The 12,789-nt window shown below is 35.5% G+C and overlaps 1 protein-coding gene across 7 annotated transcripts in view; it reads left to right on the top strand.

The window, feature by feature from the left end:
- Positions 1 to 12,789, top strand: part of LOC124157521 (kinesin-like protein KIF21A) — a 162,210-nt gene that overhangs the window by 111,201 nt on the left and 38,220 nt on the right. For all 7 annotated transcript variants that reach the window (XM_046532326.1, XM_046532323.1, XM_046532324.1 and 4 more), the window contains 5 exons: positions 4,957 to 5,083; positions 6,144 to 6,348; positions 7,560 to 7,724; positions 9,052 to 9,224; positions 10,532 to 10,780. In XM_046532326.1, coding sequence (XP_046388282.1) covers positions 4,957 to 5,083; positions 6,144 to 6,348; positions 7,560 to 7,724; positions 9,052 to 9,224; positions 10,532 to 10,780 — 919 coding nt within the window. The remainder of the gene's footprint in view (positions 1 to 4,956; positions 5,084 to 6,143; positions 6,349 to 7,559; positions 7,725 to 9,051; positions 9,225 to 10,531; positions 10,781 to 12,789) is intronic.

The following is a 12,789-nucleotide window of genomic DNA, read 5'->3' as shown; positions in this document are numbered from 1 at the left end:
CAGGAATCGATAAGCAATAAAAATGTATTGTTTTTAACGTATGGCTGGAGAACATTTTTTAAAAACTTAATATACAACGCAGTTGTAAGTTTTCCAGACTTGGAACACACAACGGAAACGTTTCCAAATTCATTCTCCATTTTCTTCACACTTTCACACACTCTCGCGGACCAAAATCACCTCCAGGTTCCTGCATGCACAAAAAAAGCTTTAGGAAGCAGCTTTCCTGATGCAGTAATTGCGTACTGCGCTGTATATGAGTGTGTCATTTTCCTCACGCTCCCAAGAGCCACCTTAACAATTTTGTCTCCTTTGTTAGAGAGCGTCCTCTTCATATCAACCCTGTACGCACACCCGGTCTGATCTGTGTTTATTACGAAATCCTTATTATAATTGGAAATCAGGCTTCTTGCTTGCTTCTGAAACTTCATTCCTGATTGCAAGATTTCTTCGATTGAAGCATGCTCCCTTGTAGACACGTATTTCGTTATTTTGCGTTGTACAATTCAGTGTCTCCTCTTAAAAGATGCCACCCATGAAGCACTCGCAGAGAATTCAAACTCTTGCGATATGTGCTGAAACGACGCGGAAATGGCCCATTCCTGTAAAGACCGGGTCATCACCGCCTCATTCATGTTTCTGGCTTCCACAAAGCGATCGTATACCCATCTGGCGATGAGTCATCACTGGACCTTTCTTCGCCTAAAATTCCTGTTACATCATCCGGCACTAGGAGATCGTCAGATTCACCGGCACTAAACGGCTCCTCTACTTCTTCAAACTTGAACTCATTCAAAATATCCAAAAAACTCCCAACAACTTCATCTCCGATTAGTTTGGAGCATCGCGTGACAGAAGCGTTTTTAGGGTCGTTAATAGCCTGCATCCCACGCAAAGTGTCTGTAATGTGATAAAATATTTGCATTCAATAATAAATACTATTAAAAATAATGGACCACGAATATCTTTTGCTACAAATAGCATTATTTACATCATTAAAATATGCCTACATTCAAAATGACGAACAGCTCCCGTTAAATCATCTTTGCTAAAAGCATGTTTTGACGTTGAATAACAATCGTCTACGGCACTGCCACTAGAAGGCCCAGGGATTGGATCTGATTCCATTGTATACACAGGTAAAATACTTATTTCGCACGGTAAACTAAATTATGAAGCCCTTATTCCAAACTTCTGCCTTCGGATGTCAACTGATGAAGGTTTAGGCTCAAACTAATGCCAAAGATAGGAAAATACGATCAATATCCTATCAAAAAAGGATACGTAAATTGAATAATTCAATAAAAAAATTAAGACGGAACTTCGACCGCCAGTTTGGATTAGCACGTGTTAAAATAAAATTCGTCCTATAGTTTGTCCAAACAGAGACGGCGGGTAAGAGATCTCTTAATCGATTAAGGCACCGCTGATTAGCCCAAAAATAGCCGCGTACCTGCCGCCCACCAAACAATAGTCGGGGTCCATTCGACGGCGAGAGCTATAATGAGTAACGATTCTCACTTCATTCTGAAAATTTAGCATATAAAACATTTCTAACAATTACCAAGTTAAAAACAGACTAATTAACAGCAATAAATGTAAGAAGAACAACGTTTAGCACTTGGAGTACTCAAAATTGATCATAGAGGTAGACAGGTAAAACTCTACTCGTAGTAGGGACCTGGGAAACTCTTCGAAGTCGGTATGTTTAAAATCTTTTGCTTCGGAAACGAGTTCCATTTACTACGACGTATCAGCATCAGAGTTATATCACTCCTTTTTGGATGAATCTCGGCAACGGAAAGAATAATTCGAAGCAAGGTAAGCTAGCGACATGAATGTCAATTTAAGGCTTATTCTAAAAAAGCAGTCTAGTAAAAAAACGTGTAACGTCTGAAATCAACAAATCTGAAGAAGATGGAACAAAGTACAAAAAATGAGGAAAGTGGCAGACTGGAAAAAAATTACTCATTCCGAGCCTCGAACCCTGGACTTTCAAAATGTAAGCGCGATACGGTACCACTGGGCCAAATCGACCTTTAAACAATTGGGCGAAATTTTTTAATTAAATTGAACGTGACCGTATTTTTAAATTTTTAAATGCTTTTTTCTCTCAAACCCGGGCGTATTTGGACAAAACCCTTCAGCAGTATTCCTACCTAACTGTCTACTTTCAAATAAAAAGGGTCTCATCTTCTTTCTTGACATCAGTTAGGCAAAGTCTCCTTGTCAGTCACAGAAAGATAAAATATGGCTGTTGGCCAAAATAAACTTTGCGCTCCTACAATAGCAACCAAGCTTCACATTCAGCAGAATGAGTGTAAAGTGTGAATAAATTTAATTTTTTGTTTTTGTTGAAATTAAAAATTTTAAGGCTAAACATCTTGAAGGAGATATTAAGTCACGTAAGACGAAATGACATCTGTAACATCGATATGGATTGGCAAATTTTTCTTGTTTACACCATTGGCTTCTGTAAAATATTTCAAATAGGCAATTTCCTTCTGATTACTTAAGTCTCTAATTCCAAAAACTCTCCACCAATTTTTCCCTTCTTGTACATGTGGTCACCTGAGCACAGTTTGCTTGAGTGCATTACCACAAATATTTTTTTTCTTTTTAGATTTTTCTGTTTTCATGTCATTTTGGTAGAGTTTACATACTTGGAGGAGTACCCCGATTGTAAATGAAAACATTTTTAAGTACGGTCTTAGGTATTGAAAGCAACACCAATGGCAAATCAAAGAAAGACTTTCATTTGAGTAATATTGAACAAATTGATTTATTACGTGATTGAAGCCAAGTGCAAGTTATGATTTTAGGCTGACTTTTGAAGAAGAGACTGTACAAATAATGTATTATTTGTGTATGGCATAATTTTTTGAGAACAATAGTGGTGAGATAGTATTCATCAGGAACATGATTTACTAATTATTATTTTGAGAAAACGATACCTTGGATAGGACATGAAAAGGCAAATGGTATTTGTAAATAAAGACTGCGTTAACAATAGGTGATAGCTTCAAAGAAATAATATCAACATGTCATGAATTTGCAATCCAGGAACTCCCAGCCAGGGCAAGGTGCTTTTGATTGTCCATTAATTCTTGTTGTAAACTCATATTGTTATTGGCTCAATAAGATTTCCTTTGAGTATGTTGTGAAATAAATAATGGTTAGAGGACTAGTGTCTTTTAGTCAGGATAGTGGTGTTATTATTATCTTGGAGGATGATGTTTTTTGTTGTACATGTATTTGAAATCCTTGCATGCTCTATGGGGCATGACTGATCAGATTTCTGTGATAAGTCTTATGATAATGTAATTTTCATTTATTAAAATTAAAGTAAAATATTGTAACATTATCAATATAGTTTTTTCCATGTTTTAAAGTCACTGAATACCTGAATAAAACAAATCTTGACCATTATTGCATGTGGAAGACATATTAAAAGGCAAGTAATTAGTATTTTACAGATTTTTCAGACTCTTCAATTTGCATTTTGAAATAGGGAAGCCCAAATAAGATATAGGTAGATGAGAATTGATATTGCAGGATGCCAGAGGCATTGCCATATTTAAATCATAAAAGATGGGCTGTCAGAAAGGTCTGTTCTTATTTACTCTACCTTAGTTATTCCACATTTGAAAATTACCTGATAGGTATGAGAAGAAAACTTTCGGAAGCCTTGCTAGATGGTGGTGTTGTCAAAGAGGTTGGAGAAGGTGACTGGAAATATTTGGATATTCTTGCCGTCCCTGAAAAAAATTTTGCATTCGTGGTGCTTCCAGGTATTACTAATGAAACATTAATAAAGATCTCATGCACTGTTTAAGCATGATCACAATGCCTTTTGCTTGTTTTGCACACTGAATATATTGCAAATTCTGTAGTATGCAAATCCAAAATTTGCTGTTTTACTCACTTACTTGCTCTTTAGACAAGGTGAAGTTGGGCAATGTATGTGTCTGACTTACAACTGAGCTATTGAAAATATCCCCATATTTTTCATGACCTTTTAATGGAACCTCATCTCCTCCTTAAGTGATACTTATCCTGTTAGCAAGCACTGTTGAAAATTTCAGGAACTATTATTATTACTCTATTGATTTTTTCATTCAAGTTAATCAAGCTTCTTGTTATGGCTTCGCCAATTTGTGGATTTATCTATTTTTTCCCTTAAATTTAAAGAACTTCGTATTTTCTCAAGAAATTTTGATAGTTTATGTATGCTTCAGGGCATTGCTTCATATATTTTTTCCGTAAAGTCGTATTGATTTTTTAAGTGTTAAAGTGAATTAGGTGAGGTATTGAGGCATACTTACTTCTGGGCTGTTACTGTACTGTTTTTATGTTCTGATTCTCAAGGCATTAGAAGTAACCCATTCATTTAACTAATGCATTGTCTCAATAGCTGACTGCGCTAGGTTATTGATGGATTTTTTGGTGTGTTCTGCTGTTTTGTCATATAATATAATAGTAAATCAATGTTTATGCTGTGAGATAGGTCTTTAATATGTATGTTAAAACAGAAATGGCCCTAGTGTTGATGCTTGTGGTACTCTAGCTATTATAATATCCCATTCAGATGAATACTTCTCCCCTTAACATGGTACTTATATCGAATGACGGATTATTGAGGCTGTACTTCACAACATGCATTCCTTTAAGTACAAAAGTTCAGGGTACATATGCAGGTTATGTTTTAAATCATAGTCATCTATTCTTAGTGGTATGCATTAATGTTCCTCTAAAAACGTTTGTTTTTCGATACATATGTAATTAATGTCATACAGAATGTTAGTTTTTCATGAAAAGATATAATGATATTTAATGTTTGAAAAATATGGAGGTACGACATGTTTTCATTTTTCATGCTGTTTTTCATGTAGAATGATATGATTCCACTCTTGAAGCTGGTTACTTATCTCATATTTATATTACCTTTTATTGCAGTGGCATCAACCGCCAAGTCCTTCTCTCCTAAGGCTGCAAAGCAGAAATGGCAGGCTATGGAGAAAAGTATTTCTCAGATCGCTCTTGGGAAGCAAGCTGTATCTGCTTTGGAAATGGAAATGGAAAGGTAGTGTAAATATGTCCACATCATTAACATATAAACCAGAAATAGACATTTTAAGTTGTATCAGCAATAAAGTCAACACATTGGTGATGGGTTAGATGTATAGCCTGGACAGTGGTGCCTGCTAATAAGTAGACTCTTGTTATTACGAAGTTTATGGGACCGAAATACCGGAGGTTTGTAATAATGAAGCTTGTATGAATGTTTCATTTAAGAATCATCTCAAATAAACATACTGTGTCAAAATTTCTTGTCTCATCAATCTTCTGTTCTTAAATTTGCAGTGCAGAATAGCTTCGGAGTCATATGTATAAAATAGGCGATTAAATTATGTGCAAATGTAGAAAAAGAAGCTCATTCATCTGATTTTATCAATACACCCATGCCTTACTTAGCACAAGGGATGCATTCCATGGGGTTTTGTACTAATCAAATTTGCATTATTCGAGACCATTTTAACATGGGGAAAATAGGGATGCGTTCCTGGTAACATAAGTCTTGGGTATTGAATTTTCTGTACACCATACATATATTCCTATTAGGCCTTGGAAGACTTTGTTTATATAAACATTCATTGTTTAATAAATCTTTAAAGATAGTAGGCACGCATTAAAAGATGTTTTTCTCGTTAAAATAAATTTTTGTGTGCTTTTGAAATTCCCACCTTTCGAGCAGGTGGGCTAACATCCAGGAAAAAGCAGGATGGTTTATAGGAAATACGATACCCAACAACTATGCTACTGGGAATGTGTCCCTATCTTACCCATGTTACAATGGTCTCAATGCAAATTCAATTAGCGCAAAGAATCCATGGAATGCATCCCTTGTGCTATGCGAGGTATGGGTGTATGCATTTCAGTGTAGTATAAATCCTTGTGGTAATGAAATTAGGGTATGTATGCAAAGAATGCCTTCATAATGTTGATTTATTTGTATTCTAGAGGAATAAAATAACATAAATAATTCATTTTCCTATATTATGACCACAAGGAAATCTGTATTATCTAATAGCTCTAATTCATTTATTTTATAATTAAAGTCATGCATTTTTTTGTCTTTGCAGACTTTTGCAGCGTCGAGATCACCTTGGTCACTCTTTGGAGCATGCGCTTCGCAAGCACAATCAAGCTGTGATGTCTCATAATACAGAGGAGAGTGTCCTAGCTGACTTGGAAGAACAAATTGAAGGTTTGAGAGCTAACATAGATTATGTCCAAGAAAGCATAAAAGAATGCCAGACAAATATAATGCAAATGGAAGTTGCTAAGGTATGCCATTTTTTGCTCATACTTTTTGTGACATTAAGTTTACCTACTATGACCTTTTTCAAATATCTTCATGACTAGCCCAGTCGTGCAAGCTCGGAATGATTGGAGTGGCAGGAGGAGGGACTTGCCACTCTAGGGGTGGACGTTGCCATGTTTTCTCATAATAATAATAATAGATTTATTGGTCGTTAAGTAAATAGTTACACTTTACCTCGTCAGTTCATTGTACATACATATATAATAACAATTTGCAACTTAAATAAAGACAGGATTATTCAGAAAACCATATCTGCTGCCTGAGTAAAAAACTCATTCACGGAGTGCAGCGATTTAGATGCTAGCCAGGAGTGTACTACAGATTTGAATTTTGTACTGTTGCTTCCTCTTGCAGACTCAGGTAAATGATTGAAGAGCTTAATGCCCATGTTTGCAAAGGAATTTTGTGTTATATTTAGTCTCATTTGACCTGCAAATAGGTGATTATTTCTTCTAGTGTCGTGGTCATGTATGTCGGATCTAATTGTAAAAGACTGGAGATTGTCTTTCGTATGCACTAGTACTCTATATACATACAGACTGTAGAGTCAATATTTTCAGTTTCCTGAATAATGGCCTACAATGTTCGGTTGAGGGAAAATGAGTTATTATTCTTATGGCTTTTTTCTGTAACAGAAAAACAGATTTTGTAGCTGGGGCATTACCCCAGATCTCTAGCCCATAACTCAAGTGACTGTTGAAAAGAGCATAGTAAATGGACTTGAGATGTTCTGGGGGGATTAGAAAGCTTAGCTTCCTCAATACGTACAGTGATTTTGAGAGTTTTTTTTGTGATCTCTGAATTGTCAGTGAGTGAAAGACTGTCAGTGAATGGAAAGGAAAGACTGTCTTAAAAACCCTCTTCCCACTTGGCAGCACAGTTAACTTATGAGGTGTACACCACGGAGGTGTGAAAACTACAACTTCTTGGAGGCTCTGTGTGTTGCATTTTGGTTACTTGCAGGAAGTTGCCTGCCCTCCACCCTCCACTGAAAAACTTGGGCCTGCCTCTCAGTTGCAAAGATATTTGAAATGAACTCTAAGTCACTTCCAGCTTTTCAATATTCTAATTGTGATGTTTTTACATTATCCTGGGTGAAATAATTTTGAATGGCCTTCATATAATTATTCCATATTAATATTAATCCATAGATACCAATAATTTCTATTTTCAGGAGGAAGCCGCCCCTGCAGATGTAACTACCTTTGTCTCATCATTGCAAGATTTAGATGAAGCTCGATACATCATTGAAAAACTTTTTAATATGACTGTGAATCAAACATGTGCTGTATCACAAAAAGAATCTAATATTAAGGAGATGGAGGCTCAGCTTACTCAGGTAAGTAGTCGCAATAGAAGTAATTCTTGTATTTAAGTATACGGAGACTAGCCACGGTGATAACTTTTACGGAGTCACCCGCAATGCACAAATTGTGTGAAAAATCCACAGGGGAAATCTCATTTGCCTTGACCAGCGGGGATGTTTCAGGAGGAAGGCCATCCCTGTGAAGGCGAATGAGTTTTCCTCTGTGGATTTTTTGTGCAATTCTTGTACTTCACATAGGGTGGCAACTCTTCTTGAAAACATGGGAAGCTTAATAAGTGAGGCAATTCTAATTTATCTGCGAAGTAGTAGAATTTCAGGGAAGGTAGTAAAAAATATGGAAAAATCCTCAATGCTGCTGAAGTTGTTCGGTGATTTTTGACTCATCATATTTGGATGAATCTTTGGTACTTGATTCGGATTCCTAACATGTCATTCGGATGGATATCTAAAACTGTTAAAATTCATTTCATATCATGATTTTACTTACTTTGTTATCAGGTTAATACCCTATTTGTCTGAATGTAGTCCCCCTCCAAATATTGTAATCCCTAATTTTGAGGCTTCAATTTTGGGAAAAATTTTTTAAAATGCATAAGAATATAGTCCCCCCCCTTTACTTGTACCTCGGGCATTTTTGGAAAAAAAGGGGGGACTGTATTCAGATAAGTACAGTATTCAACACTACTATACCTATTTTCCATTGTGTGTGAAGATGAATGTTTAGCAAATACATGTTGTCATTCATTCTAGATAATTGAAAAAATAGTCGGCCATAATTAGAGATGCACGTCTGTGCTCTGAAGCAGAAAACTAGTCTACAATGTAGTGTCAATGGCGTGTGTGCTGAAAATAAGATAGTGAATTTTCAGAACATGCTCAGCACTTGGATGCATACTTGATATTAATCTTAGCGTTGCACATTTATTCTTAGAACTGGTTTGTGTCATTAATGACCAATTTGCATCAAAGAGATTAGCCGAGTGAATGCTGGCACATGCTGCTTAAAATACTTACCGTCACTGCCACATCTTATTTTTACTTTTAGCGTACATGTTGAGTTTGAATAAATCTGGGAATTTTAGTAACCCCTCTGTTAAAAAATAAGGAAGCAGGGTATCGATATAAATATGTACAATGATAGCATTTAATGCTCTACAAATTATTTTTATCTTGGTAATGCACAGATATGTGTTTGAGTTAACTGATTAGAGCACTGTCCTTGGGATGTCTAACTTGGAAAAGAGTGTCCTTTATATTCAGAAGCTTTCAGGATACGTTAGATTTAATTTTTTTTGGAAATTATTATGTGGCAATTATTTAATTTCAATTTCTATTTCAGGAAAAGAAAACTTCTGCTGTGCAGAATGAGCTGTTGCAGCATGTGCTGACCCAAGAACAGTGGGATGTGTTTGTGCGTTTGGAAGGCATTGAAAGCGGGGCAGGTGATGATAAAGAAGGAACATCTCCTACTTACTCGTCAAATGCTTCATCTAGATCAGCATCACCTGAAAGGTGGGTGACCTCGTAATTCAATTGGCAGAGCTGCATATTTGCTTAGTGCTTTGTATTTTAGGTTTATAAAAAATTTCCAATATTCCTAAACGTACCTCAACACTTCATCAGTAAATTCACTTGTGGGTCTAAATGGATGTACTGAAGCACATAGGATTGCACAGTAGCCGGTGTCAAACTGTGGGCTGGATAACTTTTATGGATGCTAAGGTGCCCATCTACATCCGGCATGGTGGAGCACCTTTGGCCATATAAAATATTTTGGTTCTGCAAGTCATGCTGGAAGTTGTTGACATTGAGCACTCTGCGAACAGAGCACGGCAAAAGAGCAAACTTTCTGAAAGTGCTTCATGGCTCAATGCCTCTTTCACGACAATTCAATCCTCTTCTGCAGAAGTTCATTGCTTCTTTCACTTTAAGTCTCCCTGTCGGCTCCTTTGGCAGTGTCGCTGTGCTACAAAACGATAATGGGAGTGGCAGTAACTCTCCCTAAGGGTTTCATGCGATAAGTGGAGTGGGAGGGGACTCAGACGTAAGGCAGCTGTTTCAGTTGTGCAATTTATATGTCTGCCGTATTAAATCGTGAGACTACCAACATTTATACTGTACTAGATATAAAAATTTATGTTTAATCATAGTTTTGCGCTTTTGATTTCCTAGAGCTCAAATTTCAGTTGCCATTTACAAGTTATCGATTTATATGCAAATGGAGTGTACACTGGTGTGGTGCCACATGCTTCATATTAATATGTGTGTACACTATTTTCAATGAATAATACAGCCAATAGACAAGTTTCTGTCATGGAAATAACATTTTTACACCATTGAGGGTAAAGAATGGGTGTGAGCCTCTTCAAACATTGATAGAATGTTTTCTTTGTGAATGATCGTTGTATTTATAATTCTTTCATCATAATTTCCTGGTTATTCAGAAAAATGCAACATCATCAAAGAATTTTTTCCACATCTCTGAATCATATATTACAAGCTATGGTGTCATAAAAAATTTGGTGAAAAAATATTAACTTTGCAATTGCTAAGTCCACAGTGACGAAGTCGCTGCTTTTTGGGTCCCTAGAATTTTTTGACTGAAGTTCTTCTGTTAATGCAATCATAATGGATACTTAAAGATATAAGAGTTAAAGTTTACATTATCCCTGTTCTCATATTCTTTGTGACTCCTCTACCCATTATTTTGCAGATAATTGGGGTTTACCATAATGCAATAAGAATTGATGCTTGAATGTAGTACATCTAAGTATGTATATAAATGTGTATGTATTGACTGTGCCTAAAAATAATTTCAGAGCTGCCAGCAATCCATCCTTCTCCATCATGGGCCCCCCACCTCCTCCCTCTAGTACTGCTTTGACCGCTAAGGCCCGTCGGAGAACAGCATTGCCAAGTGAATTGCTGTATCCAAATCAAAACCGTGGTGAAAATCGGGAAGTATCTGGAGAAGACTCTGAATGTGGTGATGTGAAAAGTGTTAGTGAAGATGACGCTTCCCAGAAAGGATCCCTGACTCGTGTTCCTAGTGCTCCAGGTTCTCTTAAGTGAGTACCTATAGTTTTTTAATGAATTTAGTCTTTTTTTTGAAGTACTGTACCTAATATGCTGTTGATTATGATGAAATAACTTGGGGCATCATGAAATAACTTAACAATATTTAAAAGTTAGCTCCAAAACTTGTAAATTTTAAAGTTATGTCCATTACCATGCCTCTTTAATGGCAATTTTTTGTTCACTTTTTTAAATTTATCTTTCCGTTATTTATTACATATTGCATTTTATAAGTTGCTTCAAATGAAGATATTCAAGTCTACATAATCCAAGTGACACTTTCTAATTTTTTCGAAGTTTTCATCAAAATTTCTTTCTGCATCATGCAAGTGACACTGATCTAATTATTGTTTTACCTTAAACTTTGAAAGATTCAATTCTACATGCTTTTGGCATTCATTGTTTTTCTAAACATATCATATTCCAAATTCATCTTGTTCTAGTGGTTTTAGGATTAATAAGTTAAATGTTTTGAATACTTCCTGTTGCTTTTCAGGTTTAGGCCTCTGGGTCATTCCAAATCTAGTGTTTTAAAGGGTGTGTTCTGAAAGACACTATTCTGCATCCTAATTTTAGGGTGTTACTGTGTTTGGCTTTTATATTTAAGTTCTGAAGAGGATATTTCCATTTAATGTGTGATTTTGTGAGCAAGTATCAGTTTTAACTGTTTGTTACTACAGTTTAAAATAATATTAGGAACGGTTATATTTATGTTTTGTACATATTTGTTAGTGTTCAGTTTGTGAATGTATCTACAGGACTTTGAAGGATGATTCATACAGAACTTTATTTACATGTCATCCACAGTGAGGTTTAATATTAGGGTGCACAGAAACAATTCTTAAATATTCCTTCTCTTGAATCTTATTGAAGATGTTTGAAGGAATAAATGAAAATTTCTACATTTAGTATAGCTGAATTTAACCGCATTAGTTCTTAGATAAACTCATTGATAAAAAATTGGCTTTATCTGTTAGTGATGTAGTGGTAACCTTTTTGCATGATGGGTGATTATTACACTTTATTACTTTATTTACTTATGATAGCATATTTTTAGATTATTCCATATGAAACATGGTTTCAAATTTTACTCAGGTATTCAGTTAAGTCTTGAATTTATACCCCCTATGTTCATTGTTGAAGACATTAAAAAATTCAACTTCTCTTTCACTCAGGCAAACAGAGCTCTTAAAAATTGAAATTGTTTTTTTAACTCATGCGTCTAATTCATATTTACAACTGTATCTAGGATGAATAAGGGAAAAAAATCAGCAAAATAAGGGCTTTTAGACTAGTGAATTACTGTTCCCTACGGTCAGCGGAAAGGTAAGCAAAAGTGTTAGTGAAGAACTGTCATTATACTATGAAATTCCTGGGACCAACTAAGTAGCGAATTTATCATGGTGAAATTTACTATGTGAAAGCTAAAATTTTATTCAATCGATACTTGATGATTTTGTGGCATGTTTTGAAGTTTATATTTATTCATCAAAATTTCATTTATGTCATATCTTTTAATTTAAGTTTAAATGAAGTGGACTTAATTCATTAGTGCTGAACTCATTCTTCTGAATGACTCGTAAATGATTAAAAAATCATAAATGTATTGGTTGTTCATGATGAACATGTTCAGTCATTAAGACAGGTTCACATCCTTAATTGTGAAATATTGTTGTAACGAAGCTTCCCTAATCTGAATGTCATGTGAACCTCGCAAAATTGATCGTATTGCAAAATTTTGATCTTGTTCTGTTTGTCATATTGCGGTTCTACTGTATTTTATAATGGTAGACTGCTGTAAGGGCTCATTAAGAGTGCATTTATCTATTAATCTGCTTTATATAATTGCTATTCTTCTCTTAATCCTTGTTGATTATTTTGTGGTCCAGCTGAGTATGAATCATACAGCATACTCCCGATTATCCGGGCTAATGATGGGGAGAGGCGGCACGAATAATCGGAAAGCACAAATAATCCAAACTTTCACTTAAATTCCATGTAG

This window comes from Ischnura elegans, chromosome 4 (genome assembly GCF_921293095.1).
Source record: "Ischnura elegans chromosome 4, ioIscEleg1.1, whole genome shotgun sequence".
NCBI lineage: Eukaryota > Metazoa > Arthropoda > Insecta > Odonata > Coenagrionidae > Ischnura > Ischnura elegans.
This window is presented reverse-complemented; position numbering and strand designations above follow the sequence as displayed.